This window comes from Schistocerca gregaria, chromosome 4 (genome assembly GCF_023897955.1).
Source record: "Schistocerca gregaria isolate iqSchGreg1 chromosome 4, iqSchGreg1.2, whole genome shotgun sequence".
NCBI lineage: Eukaryota > Metazoa > Arthropoda > Insecta > Orthoptera > Acrididae > Schistocerca > Schistocerca gregaria.
Window position 1 is genome coordinate 247,466,910 of NC_064923.1, and position 26,795 is coordinate 247,493,704.

At 38.5% G+C, this 26,795-nt stretch overlaps 1 protein-coding gene across 1 annotated transcript in view; it reads right to left on the reverse strand.

Moving 5' to 3' along the window:
* Positions 1-26,795, reverse strand: part of LOC126365930 (2-amino-3-ketobutyrate coenzyme A ligase, mitochondrial) — a 72,338-nt gene that overhangs the window by 10,634 nt on the left and 34,909 nt on the right. The window contains exons 5-6 of the mRNA XM_050008697.1: positions 18,125-18,308; positions 6,045-6,237 (exon numbers count right to left, since the gene is read on the reverse strand). Of these exons, the coding sequence (XP_049864654.1) occupies positions 6,045-6,237; positions 18,125-18,308 (377 nt within the window). The remainder of the gene's footprint in view (positions 1-6,044; positions 6,238-18,124; positions 18,309-26,795) is intronic.

The following is a 26,795-nucleotide window of genomic DNA, read 5'->3' on the forward strand; positions in this document are numbered from 1 at the left end:
TTACTGTCACCCTAACCTCACTTTCCCATTTCCTGTACATTTGCTCAGTACAATGTTTAATAATTGTTGTAAAAACTCTGCTGACAGTTATTGTTATATTTGTGGTGAATTTGTGATTTAAAAACACCAAGGAAACATCACAGACTTTGTGAGGCTTATGTATCATACTTTTGATATAAAATTGGCGATCAAGATAAATCTTGGGCGCCGCATAAGGTATGTTATGTGTGCATTGAAGATCTGAAAAAATGATCCAAAAAGGAGAAAAAATCCTTTAGATTGGCTTTTCCTATGATATGGAGGGAGCCAAGAAATCATTCTGATGATTGCTACTTTTGCAGTGTTGATATTACTGGTCATAATTTGAAAAACAAGAAAGTAATAAGCTATTCTATCCATCATCCGACCAGTAGGGCATGATGTAGATTTGCCCGTTCCTGAACCACCAGATGATTTTTAAATTCTATTCCAACAGAAGTGTTTTTTGATGTACAATGTGAATTAGATGAACCAGACTTTGACTTCTTAAGTAATTGAACCCAGTATGCTGTCCTCGATGGTGAGTGTTCATTGGAGGTGAGGGTATCACCTGGAGTACCCCAGGGAAATGTGGTAGGTCCGCTGTTGTTTTCTATCTACATAAATGATCTTTTGGATAGGGTGGATAGCAACACATGGCTGTTTGCTGATGATGGTGTGGTGTATGGGAAGGTGTTGTCGTTCAGTGTCTGTAGGAGGATAAAAGATGACTTGGACAGGATTTGTGATTGGTGTAAAGAATGGCAGTTAATTCTAAATATAGATAAATGTAAATTAATTCAGATGAATAGGAAAAAGAATCCTGTAACATTTGAATACTCCATTAGTAGTGTTGCGCTTGACACCGTCTCGTCCATTAAATATTTGGGTGTAACATTGCAGAGCGACGTGAAGTGGGACAAGCATGTAATGGCAGTTGTGGGGAAGGCGAATGTCTTCGATTCATTGGTCGAATTTTGGGAGGATGTGGTTCATCTGTAAGGGAGACTGCTTGTAAGACACTAATACGACCTATTCTTGAATACTGCTCGAGCGTTTGGGATCCCTATCAGGTCGAATTGAGGTAGGACATACAAGCAATTCAGAGGCGGGCTGCTAGATTTGTTACTGGAAGGTTTGATCGTCATGCGAGTGTTACGGAAATGCTTCAGGAACTCAGGTGGGAGTCTCTAGAGGAAATGAGGCGTTCTTTTCGTGAATCGCTACTGAGGAAATTTAGAGAACCAGCATTTGAGGCTGACTACAGTACAATTTTACTGCCGCCAACTTACATTTCGCGGAAAGACCACAAAGATAAGATAAGATAAGAGAGAATAGGGCTCGTACAGAGGCATATAGGCAGTCATTTTTCCCTCGTTCTGTTTGGGAGTGGAACAGGGAGAGATGATGCTAGTTGTGGTACGAGGTACCCTCCGCCATGCACCGTATGGTGCATTGTGGAGTATGTATGTAGATGTAGATCTAGATGATGATGCATTCCATTGTAATACAGGAAGTCTAGAGCCCAAATTGTTTACTCAGACCAAGCTTAATGATTTGGTTAGGGATCTGGGCTTAACGAAAGAAAAAGCTGAATTGCTTGGCTCTAGATTAAAAGAAAAGAACTTACTGGCAGTTGGAACCAGCAATACATGTATAGAAAGAGAGTGCAGCAATTTTCAAAGTTTTTTCAACAAGAAGGTGATTTAGTGAACTGCTCAGACATTCCCGGTCTGATGAATGAGTTTGGTATTGAATACAAAAAAGGAAGACTGAAGGCTGTTTATTGATTCATCCTAAACTAGTTTAAAGGCTATTTTATTACACAATAGTAACATGTATGTATCTATACCTGTTGGAAATTCTGTACATATGAAAGAAAGCTATGGAAACCTATAAATAGTGCTAAATAAAAAAGGCTCATGATTGGATGATATGTGGCGATCTAAAAGTAACATGAATGCTCCTTGGCCAGCAAGGTGGCTTCTGCAAATTTCCATGTTTCTTGTGTGAATGGGACAGTGGGGCTAGGGATCAACACTGGTGCAGAAAGAACTGGCCTGTGAGGGAGTCTTTAAAACCTGGTGAGAAGAATATCCTATGCAAAAACCTTGTAGATCCAAAAAACATACTCCTACCACCTCTACATATAAAGTCAGGCCTAATGAAACAGTTTGTAAAGGCTTCGCCTAAAGATGGACCATGCTTTAAGTACCTCTGCCAAAAGTTTCCACACTTTTCAGAAGATAAACTAAAAGAAGGCATCTTTGTCAGACCTGACATTAGAAAATTGATGTTTGGCATTAACTCTGAATTCACAATGACCTTAAATGAGAAAGAAGCATGGGTATCATTCAAGCAAGACATTACAAAGTTCTTAGGACATGAATAAGACCCAGAATATGTTTCTATTATAGCTACAATGTTAAAGAAGTTTCAAACTTTAGGATGTTTAATGAGCCTGGAAGTTCACTTTTTAAACAGCCACCTTGATTAATGCATGGGCAATATGGGAGATGTTAGTGAGGAGCAAGGAGAGCGTTTTCACCAGGACATTAAAGTGATGGAAAAATGCTACCAAGGCCGTTGGAATACCAATGTGATGGGAGACTACTGTTGATCACTTCACCAACAAGTTCAGAAAGTGACTCATCATAGAAAAAGAAGCTTCAAAGAAAAAAACAGAAAGAAAATACAAACCAATTTCAGCTGACAAGTGAAACCTCTATTAACACATATCATTGTTTTATGTAGCTTTCTGTAAATACAAACTATGCTTATGTTGTAACAAAGCATTTCATTAATTTCCCCACTTACTGTACAGCATAGGATTTTTACACAATATAATAAAAAGCATATTGCCTGAAAACTATGGGTGATACAAAGAAACTAAGGCTAGATTTGGATTCAGCTTATAAAAATCTATAAACATCAGCTATCAAAGTAAAAAAAGTATTTCAAAGAAATTTTTTCGTTGGCCTGTGTTACAAAAGCTCATTGAGAACATTGAATCAGATCATGCAAAAAGTACTTTTTCGTTAAACTGCTATCAAATTATGAATGTATTAGTCATTCCTTATGAGTGTTCTACATAATGTTCTCTTGTTGATAATCTGAAATTTATGGAATATATGAAGGCACCAGATAAAGTCAGAAACGAAAGAAGGAAATTATAACTGACAATAGATAATTGGGTGAAAGCTGAAGCAGTGAATTAAAATTTGTGCAGCAACTGGGACTTGACCCAGATCTCTTGCTTACTAGATAGATTTGCTGATAACTGCACCACTGTAGCATTATGGCCACCACACCTGTAAAGACTACCCTAGTCCATTGCCCTCCCGAACACAAACTCCAATTCACACCTTGAGCCCATTTCCCCATTCTTTAAATCACTAGTATTGCTGAGGCTCTCTGACACTGGAATAGTACCCCGCTTTGTATGTAATGGTGAAATATTGCCTCTACATCAGGCAAACACTGAAACACCAAAGAAACTGGTATAAGTTTACGTATTCAAATACAGAGATATGTAAACAGGGAGAATACGGTTGTGGTCAGAGGCAGCTATATAAGACAACAGGTGCTGGCGCAGCTGTTAGATCAGTTACTGCAGCTACAGTGGCAGGTTATCAAGATTTAAGTGAGTTTTAACGTGGTGTTATAGCTTTAAGCCTTGCCTGTTCCCGTCAACACTGACATTGGACTGTTGATGATTGAAACCATATTGCCAGGTCGGATGAGTCTTGTTTCAACTTGTATCAAGTGGATGGACATGTACGGGTATGTAGCCAACCCCATGAATCCATGCATGTCAGCAGTGGAATGTTAAAGCTTATGCAGGCTCTGTAATGGTGTGGAGCATATGCAGTAGGAGTGATACGGGCCCCCTGATATGTCTAGATATGACTCTGATAGGTGACATGTACATAAGCATCCTGTCTGATCACCTGCGTCATTTCATGACCATTGTGCATTCCGACGGACTAGGGCAATTACAACAGGACAATGCGACATCTCACATACCAGAAGTGGTACAGAGTGGCTCCTCAAGCACTCTTCTGAATTTAAACACTTCTGCTGGCCACCAAACTCCCCGGACATGAACATTATGGGGCATATTTGGGAAGCCATGCAATGCGCTCTTCAGAATAAATCTTCACCTCCTCATACTCTTATGGATTTATGGACAGCGCTGCAGGATTTGTGGTGTCAATTCCCTCCAACACTGCTTCAGACATTAATTGAGTCCATTCGACGTCATATTGTAACACTTCTGCATGCTCACGGGGACCCTACGCGATTTTAGACAGGTGTACCAGTTTCTTCAGCTCTTCAGTATAGATGATCTATTGATCTGATAAAATTACATTTTCCTGGAGACATATGAGTCTCATCAACTTCATCTTCAATAAGGATAGAAGCTGAAGCAATGAATTAAAATTTGTGCCATGGCTGGGACTTCAGCCTGGGCCTCCTGCTTACTAGGCAGATGCGCTAGCCACTACGTACCACCACCATAAAGTTGAGACTCACATGTCTCCAGGAAAATTGAGGAGGATTGATTGAGGCAAGATTAGAAAATATTCAGTTACTAATTACTACCCACATAATTTCCATATTTCTTGTTATTACAAATGTCTCAGTTATAAGTAGAAATACTCCAGACTTTATTTATATTTTTGCAGAATGATGGCAGAATAGGAACATGAAACACAGTTCATTTCATAAACTATTTTCTGATTTACAAGTATCTTAGCAAATCCTCTAAAAGCATTATATTGGCACAGTCGCCTTGAGGTAAATGAAATGTTATGTATTCAAACAAATTTGCTGAATTAAGTGTCAATGTAAAAGTTTTTTTAAGTTCACCAGTTACCCTTTCATTTTCTTTACAACATTCTACCACTTTGTTATTATTCTTTTACTTCTTAAATGTCAATGGGCACTAAGTCTCTGCACAAGGCAATATATTTACTGAACTTGAGGGTCTGATGAAGTTGTATTTCTTGGGCAGAGCTTTTGCATTTGGGATTTGTGTAGCCTGATGGGAAATAGCTCTCTCAAATAACAGTATCACATTTCTGAAATGCTTTCCCAATAGCAAGTTACATAATGTACATTGGATATCTTTTTGCATATGGACTAAAAATACTTTTTGAAATAAGTCCTCTACTGTTTTTACAATTTCATATGCACTTTAGTATACTCTTGGTTTTCTGTTACTGTTAATAATACACCTTTGGACAGATGCTCTTTGTGAACTTGTTGAGAGAATAGTGTTTCTCTCATACAGAACAGCAATGATGTTAGAAGTGCTTTTATTTGCTGTATTGGAAAATATTGCATTCCCACAAGCAACTATGGAATGAAAAGTTGACTTAGATAAAATCTTACAGAACTGAACAACTCCCTCTCAGTAGAAACTGCTCATCAATTACACATAAATTGTTGCCCACCAAAAGGAGATACAACAGCAAACAGATAAAAAAAATAACAAGTAAGTTAATGCAAGTAACAGCTTCTAAACAATAGAAGACAATTGGCAGGTGACAATGAGCAGTATAGTACTCAGGGCTGGCTTTTTGTGCACCACCTTGTACAATGGAAGGCCAGATGGTGATTCACACATTACCCAAACATGTACGACCCACTCCATAGGCTCATAGCATACTTTGAAATTGAGGGCTTCTATTTTCTGTTCTTCCAACATGATGCGCAACTGTGGTCAATGAATTATGCACAGAGCTGACAATCACAACGGACTCAGCTTAAGAACCCCAGGTTCACTAATCCCTTACCCGACTAATGCTGGATAAGTTTCCTGAGAAGCTCACAATGTAGCAGAGATTGCGAGACACACATAGCTTATTGAATGATACAGTTGTGAGCAACCCATAATGACCTCTCTCTCCCCCACCTATTTGATATTATCATAGTCGTGTATGTTATTACCTGGTATGTCTATCACATTAACAAGAATCAGTCCTGTAGTCATCTAATGTGTATACAGAAAAATTAATTACCTTAATTGCAGCTCCAACAACAGCTGGCGGCATTGAGTTGGAAAAAAGGTATGGCCGGCTACGCCGTCTTAGGAGATCAATCAACTCCTTAGGACCTGTTGTGTATCCTCCTGCAGCTCCACCTACTGCCTTTCCCAGTGTAGATGTGATAATGTCTATTGCTCCCATCATGCCGTAGAATTCCTCAGTTCCCCTGAAAGGAAGACTTTTTATTTAATTTCAGATAAAATTGAAAATATGATTGATAATTATGACATTATATGAGGATTAATGCAATGTTTCTTGAAGAAGAGCTTTTACTGCTCAAGTTAAATAGTGCTTAAGATTTGCTGTTGTAAAATAAACCATACTAACCATACATTTTTACAGACATGAGGTTTTTGCTTCTTTATTTCCTTTCTCTCTGTCAAATAGGCATATAAAAAAAATAAAAGGCCAAAAAATTTTAAACAGGCAACAATAATGAGGCAAATCTCCCAGTAACCAATATTGAAACAAAACGAACACTACAGATAAAGTTAAAATAAAATAATTGTTATGCACTCACATTCCCTCTTTCTGCAACTTTTAAGCCGAGATGCGACTTCTCTGATTTGAGGGAAAATTTTCAGGTATCACATTTGATCAGACATTTAGATCAACCAGCAGATCAAACTAAGGTTTTCAATACTAACACTATTTTGCAGCCCCAACAAAAGCTGAAAAAGACCTACAGTTGCAAAAATTTATGAGAAAAACACCACACTAAAATATGCCAGGTCAGACTATTGTCCCAACTGACAATTGCAAAATTTAGGATGTAATTACTGTGAAAACATTTGAGTACCTTTTTTCCCTCTGAAAATTCTGAAATGAACATTAAATTTGTTTTATAAGAATCCTTTCACTCACTTCCCCCTAAAACAAATCAGCAATTTGGTATATCTATAGAGAATTAGTCACACACATATGAAATACTCTCTCCAGCAACTTCTCAAATTTTCATTCTACCAAATCTAAGCTCCACATTCACACTGGGACTTGAAACACAGCAGAGTGTAATAAAATTATTTGCTTTAATTTTACTCCTCAGACAACTATTTTTTTCTTTTCTATTCTATACTGGTATTATTCTTGAACAGCTACAGGAAGAACTCTTCCCTCTAATATAGGTTATATATGAAAATGAGGAGCTCCCTACAGATTTTAAAAGATTTGTAACAGTACCAATACCAGAGAAAGCATCTGCAAACATATGTGAATGATATAGGACTCTCAGTTTGGTAACATATGCCTCCAAGATCATGGCCTTTACCATTCTAAGAAGGACTGAAGGTGGGACGGAAGTGATAATCATGGGCAATGAATTTGGATTTAAGCAATGTGTTGGCACATGATAGACAATTCTCAGTTTATGACTGATACTTGAGAAAAGACAAAAGAAGGCCCAGGAAATACACATTAACTTAGTTGATTTAGAAAAACATTTGAAAGAGTAGACTGGTGACAGCTTTTTGATATGCTGAGAGACAGTGGCATAAAGTATAAAGACACACGACTAATGCAGAGACTGTATAGAGAAGAAGTGCCTATAGTAAGATGTGGAGAACATAAATAAGAAGCTACTATTGAGCAGGTTGTAAGACAGAGCTTCACACTCTCTCCTGTCTTGTTCAGTAAATGCATTCAGAGGGCAATATATGAAATCAGAGAGAGCTAGGAGACATAGGAGGAACTAAAATCCATGGTAAGAAAATAGACATGCTGAGATTTGCTGATGATATAGCAGTTTTAAGTGAAGATACAGAAGAATTTGGAAGAGATGGTGGTTAACGACCTTCAAATCTTCCTATAGCAAGAAAATCAATAAATTTATAACAAAAATCTTAGTGTGTAGTAAACAAAAACTGAGGCAACTGTGGTGTACCATGGGCCACAGATGACAAGGATGAACTATGGCTGCAGGGATGTGCATGGGCAAATAGATGTGCAACTGTTGAGCAACTGACTGCCTAGATGAACCAAGCAGCTACCAACAGTGTCTCCTCAATGACCATTCAGTGAGCATTGCTACATGTGGCCCTTCACAGCATATGCCTGGTTTGTGCCCATTTATTGCCTACTGTTCATTGGGGATGAAGGCTCAAATTGCATACCATAACTGGATATCCAAAGAGTGGCGACAGGCAGCCTTTTCCGATCAACCACGTTATGCTCCACTGGATGCATGGGTGTTGGCTTGAATGACACAGAGGAAGGAGTTTTATTGTCTGGAAATTTGCTTTCATGGGATTGATGGGCGATCTCATCATTCAGGAAAGCACAGTGGATCAATACCAGTTTACATCTATCTTGGGGACCATTTCCACCCCTCCATGCAGTTTTTTTTTACTCAGCACAATTGCAACTACCAGCAGGACAGTGTAATACATCACACAGCCTGCAGTGTATGTGCATGGTTTCAAGACTTCTAGGAGAAGTTTACTGTACTCCCCTAGCCACCATACTCCCCAGCTTTAGACCCAAACAAGAATCTGTGAGAACTCTTCAATCAGGCTGTTCCCACCATGGATGCTCATCCGAGAAATGTAATACAACTTTTCATGGCACTCCACATTCCTGTCAATACCTTCCAGAACCTTACTGACTCTCTTGCAGCATGTCTCATGCTGCCAAAGATTGTTGATCAGCATTTAGACAGTCGGTCACATTAATGTAACTGGACAATATATGTCACGTGGATGGTCGAAGAAGGACATAATTAGCCTGATCCACCAGGAAATATCTGCTTTTAACAAGATAAGAAATCTTTATATGTCTAACTGCACAGACAAACATCTCAGGATAAACCTTATAAAGATGCTCATTTGGAGTGTGTTGCTGCATTAAAGTGGAACATGGATGCTTGGAGAAGCCGAGAAATTCAAAATAATAGCTTTCAAGATGTTCTTCTGCCACAGAATGCTAGGGTAGACAAAGAGATCCCATGTCTCTTGAAGCTCATCCAATACAGAGGGAATGCAAGGGTAAGCCATCTGCTGAGATATGATGGTGTCATTAAAAGTGTTACTGAAGGGCAGAACACAAGAAAGAGGAATAATTCAATGATATCACGGAGAGACCAGCTACATCACCTATACCATACACATGAGGCATGCAGAAGATTGAAAAGCATGGTGAGCTGTGGCTAATCAACCTGATGGTTGAAGACCTAAGAAGAGAACAAAATTTTATACTTGTAGTGTATGTACAACATTTACATAAATTAGTATCAAATGTCTAGTCTAGTTAATATTGCAGTAAAGTTCATTATTCATGAGGTTATTTGAATTCTGCTAATGAAAGTAGTATAATTAGTTTTAGAGCAAATATATTCTTTTAAAAGAAATCTTTAGCTTAACATGTTCAGAAATCATGTGCTCAAAAAAATATTATGAGCTAATAATTATTTGTTTTCAAAAGGACATAGCTTATTTGAAAGCCCTGATTCCACTCTTTCAGTAAACATTCTTCTTTATATGAAAAGTCATTTGTTAAAAAGTTATTCGTAATTAAGTTTCCAACATGCACAAAATATTTTTGTTAATTAGACCTCTGGGCATGTTTAATTCTGAGAACTGATGTTATAATTTTGTTTCCCTCATTTTTCTGAACTAGAAAATATCTTTGGTTATGAAAATAATGGTTGATTTAAAAAATTATGCAAATTAAGAGAATTACAAACCTGAAAAATTACATGAAGCTCAATAAATCCCTGCAGTACTGCACAAGGTATGAATAAAATTGTATAATCACTTTGTAAATTGTCCACTCATCTATCATATGGATAAAACAAATTATTACTTTGTTATCTGTAATGTCATTGCCACTAATTTTGACATATTCTCTTTATAGAACTATGTTTTTACAGATTTCACTAAATTTGATGCACTTGTCTGTAAGTACAACAACTGGGTAATAAGTCTGGCAGTCTGCACCTAACAATAATCCTCCTAAAATCCCTGTGTCAAAGTCCAGTATTAGCAATCTTTATGTTAGTGTATCAGTGTAAAAATTGATGGTTTGCACTCATCAATCAACATTTTAATGTCAAGATCACTAATATGTGGAGACCTTTATGTTATAGTCAGTAAATGTAAATGTTCTAAGAACTTATTTCAATAGTCCAGCTATTAATGTCTATATAACTTCTATGTGCTAATGTGTCAGTAAAACTCCAGTGGTTCACTCTGAGAGCTGTTTTAGACTCAGTTTTCTTTCAGATGGCATTTTGTGAAACTCTATCATTTATAGCGATAAGAGTAATGACTTCGCTGTGGGAATGTGTACTAATGAATCTACCACTGTTTAGAGTTCATCCAGGGTAGTTAATAACTTGGTTCGTTTGAACTATAAAAATAGCTGATAGAAGAAGCTGACCATCATCATTATGCATTTTTGCACTAATAAATGTGAAATAATCTCAATTTTAAATCAGAAGTGGTACATCCATTGTTAAAGTATTGAGTTACAACTCCAACCGGTTTCAGATAATGAGACTTCAAAATTTCAGCATTACTGAAGAACAGCACAGTATAACAAGGTCAGTAACTTTACATATTTAAGACTTGACTTGCCATCATCATGGTGTTTACAAACTAAAATATTACCCACTATTTTAGAGACTCCTAAAACTCACTTCTGTTTACCTCTGTCTTATGTTTTCACACTCATAACTTCCACTTGTACAAAATTCTTGTAACCACAACTGCGAGTTATAGTCCTGCAAGACACTTCTGCTGTATCACTAATTCTTTGGCAGAAACAATCAGATTTAATCAACTGTATCATTCCATAAGAACAGTCATGGGAGACCCATCAATGAAGGAAGAAGGTTGCTTATAAATGAGTTTACACATCAGCTGAATGTTGCTGCATCTGGTACTCCAACTGCTTCTGTAGATCTTTTCAGAAGTGGGCCTTTCGTCCTTTTATTTATTTATTTGTGTTTTGTATAACCCAACATGAAGAAGATCCTTCCCAAAGAGGTAAGAGGCCAGGAACAGACTGACTATTAGATCTTTTCAAAAGTGGATCTTTTATTCTTTTATTTATTTATCTGTGTTTTGTGTAATCCAACATGAAGCAGATCCTTCATGAAGAGGAAAGAGGCCAGGAACAGATTGACCATTAGAAGAAAAAATATTGCAGATACATCTACATCTACATGACTACTCTGCAGTTCACATTTAAGTGCTTGGCAGAGGGTTCATCGAACCACAATCATATTATCTCTCTACTATTCCACTCCCGAACAGCGAGCAGGAAAAATGAACACCTAAACCTTTCTGTTCGAGCTCTGATTTCTCTTATTTTATTTTGATGATCATTCCTACCTATGTAGGTTGGGCTCAACAAAATATTTTCGCATTCGGAAGAGAAAGTTGGTGACTGAAATTTCGTAAAAAGGTCTCGCCGCGACAAAAAACCTCTGTGCTGTAATGACTTCCATCCCAACTCGTGTATCATATCTGCCACACTCTCTCCCCTATAACGTGATAATACAAAACGAGCTGCCCTTTTTTTGCACCCTTTCGATGTCCTCCGTCAATCCCACCTGGTAAGGATCCCACACCGCGCAGCAATATTCTAACAGAGGACGAACGAGTGTAGTGTAAGCTGTCTCTTTAGTGGACTTGTTGCATCTTCTAAGTGTCCTGCCAATGAAACGCAACCTTTTTCTCGCCTTCCCAGCAATATTATCTATGTGGTCCTTCCAACTGAAGTTGTTCGTAATTTTAACACCCAGGTACTTAGTTGAATTGACAGCCTTGAGAATTGTACTATTTATCGAGTAATCGAATTCCAACGGATTTCTTTTGGAACTCATGTGGATCATCTCACACTTTTCGTTATTTAGCGTCAACTGCCACCTGACACACCATACAGAAATCTTTTCTAAATCACTTTGCAACTGATACTGGTCTTCGGATGACCTTACTAGACGGTAAATTACAGCATCATCTGCGAACAACCTAAGAGAACAGCTCAGATTGTCACCCATGTCATTTATATAGATCAGGAACAGCAGAGGTCCCAGGACGCTTCCCTGGGGAACACCTGATATCACTTCAGTTTTACTCGATGATTTGCCGTCTATTACTACGAACTGTGACCTTCCTGACAGGAAATCATGAATCCAGTCACACAACTGAGAAGATACCCCATAGCTCCGCAGCTTGATTAGAAGTCGCTTGTGAGGAACGGTGTCAAAAGCTTTCCGGAAATCTAGAAATACGGAATCAACTTGAGATCCCCTGTCGATAGCGGCCATTACTTCGTGCGAATAAAGAGCTAGCTGCGTTGCACAAGAGCGATGTTTTCTGAAGCCATGCTGATTACGTGTCAATAGATCGTTCCCTTCGAGGTGATTCATAATGTCTGAATACAGTATATGCTCCAAAACCCTACTGCAAACCGACGTCAACGATATAGGTCTGTAGTTAAATGGATTACTCCTACTACCCTTCTTGAACACTGGTGCGACCTGCGCAATTTTCCAATCTGTGGGAACAGATCTATCGGTGAGCGAGCGGTTGTATATGAGTGCTAAGTAGGGAGCTATAGTATCAGCGTAATCTGAAAGGAACCTAATCGGTATATAATCTGGACCTGAAGACTTGCCCGTATCAAGCGATTTGAGTTGCTTCGCAACCCCTAAGGTATCTACTTCTAAGAAACTCATGCTAGCAGATGTTCGTATTTCAAATTCTGGAATATTCCATTCATCTTCCCTGGTGAAGGAATTTCGGAAAACTGCATTCAATAACTCCGCTTTAACGGCACAGTCGTCGATAACAGTACCATCGGCACTGCGAAGCGAAGGTATTGACTGCGTCTTGCCGCTTGTGTACTTTACATACGACCAGAATTTATTTGGATTTTCTACCAAATTTCGAGACAATGTTTCGTTGTGGAACCTATTAAAGGCATCTCGCATCGAAGTACGTGCCAAATTTCGCGCGTCTGTAAATTTTAGCCCATCTTCGGGATTTCGCGTTCTTCTGAACTTCGCATGCTTTTTCCATTGCCTCTGCAACAGTGTTCGGACCTTTTTTGTGTACCACGGGGGATCCGTTCCATCTCTTACCAATTTATGAGGTATGAATGTCTCAATTGCTGTTGCTACTATATCTTTGAATTTGAGCCACATCTCGTCTACATTCGCATAGTCAGTTCGGAAGGAATTGTCTTTTAGGAAGGCTTCTAGTGACACTTTATCCGCTTTTTTAAATAAAATTATTTTGCGTTTGTTTCTGATGGATTTGGAAGAAATGGTATTGAGCCTAGCTACAATGACCTTGTGATCACTAAAACCTGTATCAGTCATGATGCTGTCTATCAGCTCTGGATTGTTTGTGGCTAAGAGGTCAAGTGTGTTTTCGCAACCATTTACAATTCGCGTGGGTTTGTGGACTAACTGCTCAAAATAATTTTCGGAGAAAGCATTTAGGACAATCTCGGAAGATGTTTGCTGCCTACCACCGGTTTTGATCAAGTATTTTTGCCAACATGCCGAGGGTAGGTTGAAGTCCCCACCAACTATAACCGTATAAATACTATATTAACAATTAATCATCACCAATCTATTTTATACACTTTGTGCTTACCCAGGCTTCATTGAACAGAGTCAAACTAACAGGGAAATAAGTTAATTCTTACTTAGCTACATTAAGTAATAGCAACTACTGCATGCTTAATGTTTATGTGGCTAAACTCAAAACACCAGTTTCCTACATGTTATGAAAATAAAGACCAGCTTACAGTTGACATTGTTACCTATCACACAGCTAATAGTAAACGGCAATTCTTGGATCTAGACAGTGTGATCACTTACAAAAGAAGTGTGTGATAATATATTTTTTAATTTTCCCTTGGAACAGTAAAAATTTTCAGTTTCTTCATATATATCTGTCTGTAACTTGTTAAATAGCATTATAACAAAAACTAGAACCCTCATTTGAACACTAGGCAAACATTGCTCAAATTCCAAGGCATCCAAGCAAACAATTCACTTTGATCTGGTTTGTAGGACAAACAGTGGATATCTTTAGAATTAGAAAGGGAAAAAAATCCCTGACCAGAACTTACTTGAGAGAAGTAAAATCCCAAATGCTTCCAGTAGGGACATTTAAAAGTATAAACCTCTCCCAAAGCCCACCTGAAAGTCTCCCAAAAAAATTATAATTGTCACTCTAGTCAACTTCATTCTTCCCATAACTGCTTCACTTTAGAGGGGCAAACATATGAACAAACAAGGATAGTTATGTCTGTGTCATATTTCATGGGTCACATGGAAGAGATGTTCCTCAACAGCCAGAAACTAGGACCTCTGGTGTGGTACATATTGATTGATGATGACTCTGTGTTCTGAATTCATGATGAAGAACAACTCCTTCACTTCTTGCAATCACTTAATTCTTTTTCCTAACAAATAAGCTGGATGACTGACTGATCTGGTCTTGTAACACTAACCCAAATGGCCTTGCTGTGCTGGTACTGCGAACGGCTGAAAGCAAGGGGAAACTACAGCCGTAATTTTTCCCGAGGGCATGAAGCTGTAACATATGGTTAAATGATGATGGCATCCTCTTGGGTAAAATATTCCAGAGGTAAAATAGTCCCCCATTCGGATCTCCAGGCGGGGACTACTCAAGAGGATGTCGTTATCAGGAGAAAGAAAACTGGCGTTCTATGGATCGGAGCGTGGAATGTCAGATCCCTTAATGGGGCAGGTAGGTTAGAAAATTTAAAAATTGAAATGGATAGGTTAAAGTTACAAAAAGGTGTGTGGGTAAGCTATTACAAACAGCATAGTGAACACATTATTGTGGCCAAGATAGACAGGAGCCCATGCCTACTACAGTAGTACAAGTTTATATGCCAACTCGCTCTGCAGATGGTGAAGACATTGATGAAATGTATGATGAGATAAAAGTAATTATTCAGGTAGTGAAGGGAGATGAAAATTTAATAGTCACGGGTGACTGGAATTCAAGAGTAGGAAAAGGGAGAGAAGGAAACATAGTAGGTGAATATGGATTAGGGGTAAGAAATGAAAGAGGAAGCTGTCTGATAGAATTTTGCACAGAGCATAAGTTAATCATAGTTAACACTTGGTTCAAGAATCATAAAAGAAGGTTGTATACATGGAAGAATTCTGGAGATACTAGAAGGTATCAGATAGATTATATAATGGTAAGACAGAGATTCAGGAACCAGGTTTTAAATTGTAAGAAATTTCCAGGGGTTAGATGTGGACTCTGACCACAATCTATTGGTTATGACCTGTAGATTAAAAGTGAAGAAACTGCAAAAAGGTGAGAATTTAAGGAGATGGGACCTGGATAAACTGAAAGAACCAGAGGCAGTACAGAGTTTCACGGAGAGCATAAGGGAACAATTGACAGGAATGGGGGAAATAAATACAGTAAAAGAAGAATGGGTAGCTTTGAGGGATGAAGTAGTGAAGTTAGCAGAGGATCAAGTAGGTAAAAAGACAAGGGCTAGTAGAAATCCTTGGGTAACAGAAGAAATATTGAATTTAATTGATGAAAGGAGAAAATATAAAAATGCAGTAAATGAAGCAGGGAAAAAGGAATACAAACGTCTCAAAAATGAGATCAACAGAAAGTGCAAAATGGCTAAGCAGGCATGGCTAGAGGACAAATGTAAGGATGTAAAGGCGCATATCACTAGGGGTAAAATAGATATTGCCTACAGGAAAATTAAAGAGACCTTTGGGAAAAAGAGAACCACTTGCATGAATATCAAGAGCTCGGATGGAAACCCAGTTCTAAGCAAAGAAGGGACAGCAGAAAGGTGGAAGGAGTATATAGAGGGTCTATACAAGGGTGATGTACTTGAGGACAATAATATGGAAATGGAAGAGGATGTAGATGAAGATGATATGGGAGACACGATACTGCGTGAAGAGTTTGACAGAGCACTGAAAGACCTGAGTCGAAACAAGGCCCCCGGAGTAGACAACATATCATTGGAACTACTGACAGCCTTGGGAGAGCCAGTCCTGACACAACTCTACCATCTGGTGAGCAAGATGTATGAGACAGGCGTTATACCCTCAGACTTCAAGAAGAATATAATAATTCCAATCCCAAAGAAAGCAGGTGTTGACAGATGTGAAAATTACCGTACTACGAGTTTAATAAGTCACAGCTGCAAAATATTCATGCGAATTCTATACAGATGAATGGAAAACTGATAGAAGCTGACCTCGGGGAAGATCAGTTTGGATTCAGTAGAAATGTTGGAACACGTGAGGCAATACTGATCTTAAAACATATCTTAGAAGGAAGATTAAGGAAAGGCAAACCTACATTTGTAGCATTTGTAGACTAAGAGAAAGCTTTTGACAATGCTGACTGGAATACTTTCTTACAAATTCTGAAGGTGTAATACAGGGAGCAAACGGCTATTTACAATTTGTACAGAAACCAGATGGCAGTTACAAGAGTTGAGGGGCATGAAAGGGAAGCAGTGGTTGGGAAGGGAGTGAGACAGGGTTGCAGCCTCTCCCCACTGTTATTCAATCTGTATATTGAGCAAGCAATAAAGGAAACAAAAGAAAAATTTGGAGTGGGTATTAAAATCTATGGAGAAGAAATAAAAACTTTGAGGTTCGCTGATGACATTGTAATTCTGTCAGAGACAGCAAAGGACTTGGAAGAGCAGTTGAATGGAATGGATAGCGTCTTGAAAGGAGGATATAAGGTGAACATCAACAAAAACAAAATGAGGGTAATGGAATGTAGTTGAATTAAGTCGGGTGCTGCTGAGGGAATTAGATTAGGAAATGAGACACTTAAAGTAATAAAGGAGTTTTGATATTTGGGGAGCAAAATAACTGATGATGTTCGAAGTAGAGAGGATATAAAATGTAGACTGGCAATGGCAAGGAAAGCGTTTCTGAAGAAGAGAAATTTGTTAACATCGAGTATAGATTTAAGTGTCAGGAAGTCGTTTCTGAAAGTATTTGTATGGAGTGTAGCCATGTATGGAAGTGAACATGGACGATAAATAGTTTGGACAAGAGGAGAATAGAAGCTTTCGAAATGTGGTGCTACAGAAGAATGCCGAAGATTAGATGGATGGATCACATAACTAATGAGGAGATATTGAATATTATTGGGGAGAACAGGAGTTTGTTGCAAGAAGAAGGACCGGTTGGTAGGACATGTTCTGAGGCATGAAGGGATCACAAATTTAGCATTGGCGGGCAGTGTGGAGGGTAAAAATCATAGAGGGAGACCAAGAGATGAATACACCAAGCAGATTCAGAAGGATGTAGGTTGCAGTAAGTACTGGGAGATGAAGAAGCTTGCACAGGATAGAGTAGCATGGAGAGCTACTTCAAACCAGTCTCAGGACTGAAGACCACAACAACAATAATGATACCAACTGTGACATAATTTAAAATAAGACTGGAATTGTTACTTATGTGAACCCAGTATTTTTTTAAGTGGTCTTTGTTAGAATAACATCACACTTTTTTATGGGAGGGTGTTAATCTCATGTTTTTTCCTTGCAGAATGCGCAGGAGCATATTAATAGACTGCACTAGGAAAACAAAACTTACAACTTGTTATTTGATATGCTATTATTCATGATCTTGATAAATGATTATTCTGTAGTATACAATTAAGTGCCTGCCAGAGTGTTCACTGAACCACCTTCAATGCTAGCTATTAACAGTAGAGTATTAATCAGGGCCCAACTCAGTTAACTAAACCAAAATGTTAATGGAACAGGACTATAACCTATCCAATGACAAATCATTTAATACATATTATGGAATCCTAAAAAAAATATCAAGGATCTTCAGGAATCATAAGCAGACATTAATTGTCACACACTAAGAGAAATCCAGTGGATAAATGTTGTCATTGTTCACATGGATAATAAGCTAAAGTGGAAACAACAAAATGATACTATGATCAAAAAGCTTTCCTATTGAAGATTTGCATTTTTAGAAGTAGACAAAAAAGATAATTACCATTAATGTTAATACAAGACAGTACAGTTTAAAATGTAGTAAATACCTTCCTGTTTTCCCAAAAAATCCTGTTGCATGACACTCATCCACAAATGTGAGAGCCCCATACTTATGTGCCAGTTTGCATATATCTGGCAAAGGAGCAACATTGCCATCCATTGAAAATACACCATCAGTGGCAATCACTTTCAGTCTTGCATCACTGACTTTCTTCAGATGTTCTTCCAAATCTGGCATAAAGAAATACTTTGAGACTGCAAGAAGTATTTGTGATATTTACCAATTTAAACCTAGTAGTTTATTCCTATTAACCCTTCCCAAAACCATTGTAATTTAACAGTAGCACATAAATAACAATGTTCATTAGGTACTCCTAAATTCCTTCATGATTAACTTAATTTATTCATGCTATAACAGCTTCAGATTGTTCCATATCTCCACAGTGCCTGCTGTTGGCAATACTGTCATTGTTTCCTATATTAGTGGCACGTCTTACAGTATTGTGCAAGAGTATGAGAGGGAAAAATATAAATTAATACAATAAAATTAAATAAATTTGTCACGATGAGCATCTGTAACTCATGAAATAAGACTCATACCAAATAGTGCTGTAAAATGTGGTGCAAAGCATGAACATGGCATATAATGGGTCTGGTTATGAGTCGAGTGGAATGACTCCATCAGAGACTTCGAAAGATCTGAGACAAGATAGGCTGCGACTTCCTGGACTTGTGCCATAGTGTTGAGAACCTTAGGGTCTTCCTAAATAGGTCAGATGTGCACTACATATGAGAGGCTGCTGCTCAGTTAGCTGACTGTGTGTGGTATGCACACAAGGGTTTCTAGATTCGGTGGCTCTCCATCCAATCCAGATAACAATAACTGTAGGAAAACCATAAGTATCTGTGTAAGATCAAAAGAAATGTCTCCCACAGGCAAAAGTATTAAAAACCTAAAGGTAAACTGCCAAAGCATTTGCAACAAAGTGCTGGAGTTCTATGTGCTAATGAAAAGCAGTGAAGCTCACTTAATACTTGGTACAGAGAGCTAAGTGAAACCCAAAATTGACAACAGTGAGAGTTTTGGTGAGAATTTAAGAAATTTAAGTGTATATTGAAAGTCTAGGCAAATGGAAAATCGAGGTGGTGTGTTTGTTGCAGGACACAAACCCAAATCCATCAAGATGGAAATTGAAACTGCATGTGAGATTGTTTGGACAAAACTCAGTAGCGGGGGTGGGTATAAAATGATAACTGGATCCTTCTATCACCCACCAGACTCATCTCCTGATATAACTGAAAACTTTAGACAAAACCTCAGTTCTCTTGTTATATTCTAACCCTCAAAGGAGACTTTAAGCATCCAACAATTAATTGGGAAAGTTACAGTTTTGTTAGTGGTGAGCATGATAAGACATCCTGTGAAACTTTACTAAATGCTTTCTCTGAAAGCTTCATATAGCAGATAGTTAGGAAACCACTTATGATGGAAAGTATTGGATATAATGGGAAAAATTGTCCTGGCCTCTTTGAGAATGTCCACCTCGAAACTGGTATCAGTGACCATGACACAGTTGTGGCGACAATGATTATTAAAGTAAAAGATATATATGTTCAGTCAACTAGAAAAAAAAACCTGTAGTATCATATCTCAATGAGGAACTTGAGAATTTCAGCACAGAGCAGGAGCATCTAGAGGAACTATGGCTGAAGTTTAAAAGAATAGTTGATCATATACTGGATAGATATGTACCCAGTAGAACAATCCACTGTATACAATTAGAGTAAAGCGACTTCTAAAGAAACAGAGACAACTGCATAATAGGTGTTAAACAAAATGTAGGGCAATAGACAGAGAGATGCTGAATGAAACACATTTGGCCATCAAGGGAGCAATGCATGATGCCTTTAATGATTACCATAGCAGAATACTGCCAAATGAGCTTTCACAGGACCCAAAGAAACTCTGGTCATATTTAAAAGCTGTTATTGACACCAAAGTTAATGTCCAGTCCCTAGGCAGTGAGACAGGAACTGAAATTGATGATAGCAAAGCAAAAGCCGAAATGCTTAATGTGGTGTCACTGCCAGACACCACACTTGCTAGGTGGTAGCCTTTAAATCGGCCGCGGTCCGGTAGTATACGTCGGACCCTCGTGTCGCCACTATCAGTGATTGCAGACCGAGCGCCGCCACACGGCAGGTCCAGAGAGACTTCCTAGCACTCGCCCCAGTTGTACAGCCGACTTTGCTAGCGATGGTTCACTGACTTCTACGTTCTCATTTGCCGAGATGATAGTTAGCATAGCCTTCAGCTACTTTATTTGCTACGACCTAGCAAGGCGCCAGTATCCGTACTTTTGATATTGTGAATCATGTACCATAAAGAGCGACGTTCGTCATTAATGGATTAAAGTTAAGTATTCCACCAGCTATGTCCGTTTTTCTCAATTCTAATTCCCTTGTCATGTTCCAGACCTCACGGCAGCCTGCGTGAGCTAAACACGTGCATTTCGGCCTCCTTTAGAAAAACTCGGTTGGCTCTCCTGCCAACCACAACACTTAACTCAATTTTCAAAAATTCCTTTACAAAGGAAAACCCAGGAGAAATGCCCCAATTTAATTCTTGTACCACCAAAAAGATGAGTGAAATAAGTATTAATGCCACTGGTGCTGAGAAACAGCTGAAATTGTTAAACCAAATGAAGCTCCAGGCCCTGATGGAATCCATGTCAGATTCTATACTGAATTTGTGGCTGAGTTAGCCCCTCTTCTAACTATACTCTATTGTAGATCCCTCAAACAAAAGAACCATGCCCATTTCTTGGAAAAAGGCACAGGTCACAACCATCAACAAGAAGGGTAGTAGAACTGATCCACAAAACTACCATCTAATATTCTTGACTTCAGTTTATTGTAGACTCTTAGAACATATTCCGAGCTTAAATATAATGAAATGTCTTGAACAGAATGACCTCCTTGATTCCAACCAGCATGGATTTCGAAAACATTGATCATGTGATACCAAACCCGCACTTTTATCACATGGCATACTGAAAGTTTTGAATCAAGGCAATCAGGTATATGCAGTACTTCTGGAGTTCCAAAAGGCATTTGACTCAGTACCACATTTATGTTTATTGTCAAAAGTTTGCTCATATGGGGTATCACGTGCAATTTGCAACTGGACTGGGGACTTTTTTGTAGGAAGAATGCAGCATGTTATCATGGATAGAGAGTCATCGTTGGATTTAGAAATAACTTCAGATGTGCCCCAGGGAAGTGTGTTGGTGCTCTTGCTGTGCATGTTGTATATAATAATGACACTGCAGACAATATTAATAGTAACCTCAGACTTTTTGCAGATGGTACAGTTATTTATGCTGAAGTACTTTCTGAAAGAAGCTGCATAAATATTCATTCAGATTTCGATAACATTCAGCATGGTGCAAAGACTGGCAACTTGCTTTAAGTGTTCAGAAATGTAAAACTGTGCACATCAAAAAAATGAAAGTTGTAGTATCTTTTGACTGTAATATCAATGAGACACTGTTGGAATTGCCCAGCTGATACAAATACCTGGTTGTAACACTTTTTAAATGGAATGATCACATAGGTTCAATCGTGGATAATGCAGGTGGTTTACTTCAGTTTATTGGTAAAATATTTGGGAAGTGCAATCAGCCTACAAAGGTGATTGCTTACAAATCTCTTGTGCAATTGGATCTAGAATACTGCTCCAGTGTGTGGGACCAGGGGATATTAAATTTATATAGAGAAGGACAGCACAAATGGTCACAGGTTTGTTTGATCTGTAGGAGAGTGTCCCAGAGATACTGAAGAATCTGAATTGAAAGACTATCCTGAGAAAGTCTATTTACAAAGTTTCAAGAACCAGCTGTACATGATGACTCTAGGAGTATACTACAATCCCCTACATATCACACACATAGGGATCATGAAGATAAGATTAGAATAATCACTGCATGTGCAGAGGCATTAAAATAATCATTCTTCATGTGCCTCATATGTGAATGGAATAGGGAGAAACCATAATAAGTGGTACAATGGAATGTATATACCCTCTGTCATGCACCTCACAGTGGTTTGCAGGGTGCAGATGTAAATGTAGGTGTAGAATAACCAGATAAAGAATGCATTCTTCATACTTGTGTGAAAGTTTTCTGAGCTCCTTGTTAGATATTTAGTATTCTACAAGCTGGAATAGATGTTTCAATTAAATCATCTGGAACAATGTCAGAAATGTAGAAAATATTTTTTGGTGTGATGTGTCAAAAAACATGATGAATTTTGTATGATCTGATACAAGCTAAAAAATCCAATTTTTATATACTAACTCTTACTCTTGTTGAACAGTTGCAAATGTATTTGTCATCTCAATTTCATCATCAAAATTTCAAGCATTATAAAGGCTTAGAAAAGCATTAGTGTCAACCACATCAAGACATTTCAAAGTGGAATGCCATACTGCCACAAAGGTTTCTCTTCACAAACTTCTGATTCTTTCAACTGTTTTTTTTAAAATTATTATTAGACATTGCTTTTTCAGCAACATTCTCTCTATTAGAACATATGCAAAGAAAAAATCACTTTTTTGAAACAATAATGCATTCCGCTTAGTTTATTATTAAATTTAATTGTTTATGATTATAATTTTTGGGTATTGTGCCACTCTCAAATAATAGCTGCAACAATTTACAGTTGCTAAAATACTATTTATATAAATTATATTGTAAAATGGTTCTACCACATTCTGGCTCTGTATGAAAAGCATCAATGCACATAGTTATTCATTAATATTCAGATGACATTCTTCTTGTGTTAACATACCAAGGATGGTAAAAATCTCTATAAACAAAACCCTCAATTTCAAGGTGTGCTTTATGTTGATAAGATTCTTGACTCTTGAGGTGGAACAGTCATTAGCAGGCAGTCTCTGGGGATTCTGCTGCACCTCAGCTGTATAAGGCTTACCTAGGTATGCAGGGCTCTGTCTAGGTGGACTTTTTATTTACCCCAGCTGCTTGTGGGACCAAAATGGAGCTTTCAAAATAATCTCCTTCTCCTTCCATCAGAAAGGGTGGGCCACTGGTAGGTACTAACACCAAATCAAATATGAGGGCTTGTGTAGCCAGTCATCTGGATTCAGGGGTTACACAGAATTTGTCATTGAATAGTAACGAATTGCATGCTGCCGGTCAGAAGGTGTTTTTGACTGTGATGCAAAAAGAGGACAGCTATGACAAGGTTTCACTTTTTTACATTCGGGAAATTTTAGATGGCATCCCAGGTACACTGAAATCAGTCAACTGATTGCATAATGGCACTGCCGGCTGAAACTGCTAGTACCCAATTAGTTACCAACTTCCAGAAAGCTAAGTGCCTTGGGGAATATGCCATAGAAATGAAGCTCCATAACACCCTGAACTTTATCAAAGGTATTGTGTCATGTAGAGATCTGGTTGACATTCCCAAGGAGGAAATGAAGAATGGGCTCAGCAAGGGATTATTAATGTGTAAAAATACTGAAAATGGTGGAAGGGGAGCTCATAAAATCTGACTCATTCGTCTTTATCTTCAATAGAATGAAACTCCCAGAACATATCAAGACAGGTTTCCTTTGCCTAAGCATATGACCATATGTTCCCAACCCAATGTCCTGTTTTAAATGCCAGCACTTTGCGCATCCCACCTTAGGATGTGGCAAGGCCACCCAGGATGGAGTTGACTTATTGTTGTGACTCGCCGATCTCTCAAAGTGCCACTGCGCAGTTACGCATGTCCTCTACATGCGGCGCTGTCTGCCAGCCATACAGCAGCAGCACCACCTAAGCGGCCAGCCAGCCAGCAGCCGCTAGACTTGGAGTCAGTTATGATTTGACTGTTAAAGTATACACACGTCTTACTCTGTTTTCTTGATCTGTGACTTTCATGTATTGCGTCTTTCTTGAAATATATTTGTTCAACTTGAAGTTATAACAATTGGTGACGAGGATGGGATTTTCCTTTTCCATTGTGGACCCACGTATTTCCATGGCTACTTTACAGCAACTATTGCAAGGTCTCATAGAGCAGCAAACGCTTCTCACAAATGCAATTCATGATTTTGTCGCGGGATCAAATGCAGGGCGTCTCTCGCCATTGTCTCTACATTGCATAATGGCACTGCCTTACGATGAGATAGTGGAAGACTGGTCTGATTACGAAAAACGTCTTCGACAGCACTTCTTGGCATTTCATGTTGCGGACGAACTGTTCCTTTCATGGATTTCACCTCTATTGTATTGGTTGTTGTCACAATTGGCTCCTTTGAAAGATCCTGCATCTTTGTCCTTTGCTGAAATGTGCTCACGTCTGTCCTTGTATTTTCAAAAGCAAATGCATGTGGTAGCCTCTCGTGTTGCCTTTTATCGTTCTCAAAAACAACCGAATCAATCCTATCACGCTTGGGCTGTTGAACTTCACAGCCTCAATAGAAAGTGCTCCCAAGTGCAGCCTAGGCCTAACCGCAAACAAACCTCTAAGAAACTGCAGCAAAACCCATGGCAACTTTCTTCATGTCAACGGTGTTTTATGAAACATTCATGAAAAGATTGTCCACAACGTTGGGCTGTGTGACACAAATGCAAAAAAAAGGTCATGTGTCATCCGTTTGCAAATCCGACCGCATACATGATGTTCACGAACAAGACACTGATTCTAATTTTGTGTTGTCTGTCAACTGTACTTCTTCCCTTTCAGGGAAGTTGTTCCTCACTGTCCAAATACTTGGTCGAGCTGTTTGCAAGCAGGTGGATACTGGTTCTGCTGCCACTATCAACAATTCTCAGACGTATCTTCAGTTGGGTTCTCCAATCCTGTCACCTGTCACTAGGCAATAACAGACTTACAATAAACAGAAGATTTCTCTCTTGGGACAATTTGATGCTGAGGTATCTTACAAATCTCATCTCTATCAATACCAATGATTGCCATTCGAGGTTGCCAGCACCCCTGCTCTCTTTCAGCGATTCTTGGAACAATTATTGCTCAGTGTTCCTGGGTGTATAAATTATCAGGATGACATTGTTGTCACGGGCTCCACCACTGACAAACATCTTCAAAATCTTCACACACTTTTTCATGTCTTACAGACTGCCGGTCTTAAGTGTAATCTTCAGAAATCAAAATTTTTTTCAGGCATCTATCACGTACTTGGGGTTTCAACTGTCTCAGGATGGTATTTGTCCGCTTCAGCAAATTGTCACTGTGATCGATGCCCTTCCTCACCCTACATTTGTTAAAGAACTGCAGGCGTTCTTGGGGAAAATAGTATACTATCACAAGTTTTTACTCTTTGCTGCTTCAGTGGCTCAGCTGTTGCGCAGCCTGTCGCATAAAAACATGCCTTTTCACTGGTCCGCATCATGCGATGTGGCTTTCTAGAAATTGAAGACTATGCTGAAACAGGCCCCATGCCTGGCTGCTTATCGACCTGGCCAACATCTTGTTCTAAGCAATCTCCTTTGTAGGCTGATTGCACTTCCCAAATATTCTACCAGTAAACTGAAGTCTATACCCTCCTTTACCCACTTCTGAACCTTTGTGATCATTCCATTTCACACCCCTCCAAGGTGTTACACCCAGGTATTTGTATGAGTTGGCCAATTCCAACAGTCACTCATTGGTATTATAGTCATACAATACTACATTTTTTCATTTTGTGAAGTGCACAGTTTTATATTTCTGAACATTTAAAGCAAGTTGCCAATCTTTGCACCATGCTGAAATCTTATAAAGACCTGACTGAATATTTATGCGGCTTCTTTCAGACAGTACTTCATCATAGACAACTGCATCATCTGCAGAAAGCCTGAGATTACTATTAATATTGTCTGCAACATCATTAATATACAACATGCACAGCAAGGGTCCCAACACACTTCCCCGGGGCACATCTGAAATTATTTCGGCATCTGACAATGACACTCCATCCAAAATAACATGCTGTATCTGCCCTACTAGAAAGTCCTCAGTCCAATCACAAATTTCACTCAATAGCCCCTATGATAATACTTTTGATAATAAGCATAGGTGCAGCTACCTGATGGACTTGATCCAAAGCTTTCAGTATGTCTTGTTAGAAAAGTGTGAGTTGGGTTTCACATGGTAGATGTTTTTGGAATATTTGCTGACTGGCATTGAGGAGGTCATTCTGTTCAAGATACTTCATTATGTTTGAGCTCAGAATATTTTCTAAGATTCTACAACAAATCGTCTATCTTTGGGTCTGGCTGTTTTACAAATCTTTTTAAGAGTAATTTTGACAGAACTTTGTAGGTGATAAGCAGGAGAGATACTCTTCCGTAATTATTTGGGTCTGTTTTGTACCCCTGCTTGTGAAGTGGATGGATGAGTGGTCATCGCCATTCAAACGGTATTTGTTTAGTTTACCAGATTTCTGTTATGATCTTGTTTATTATTTAATTTTTTTTACTATTTAAGGTCTAGAGTTCTCAAACCCTTCTCCTGGATCTTTATAATCTACAATGATTTGTCAGCTCTTTTTTGGACTGTCTTCTTTTGAGCCACATTGTCTACTGAAGTTCAGGCTGGATGGCTGATCTCTCTCCATTATTTAATAATATTTATATATCTAGGATAACAAATACTGCTGATTTCAGCTGTTTCATTCATGTGAAACAATAAACAAGCTTT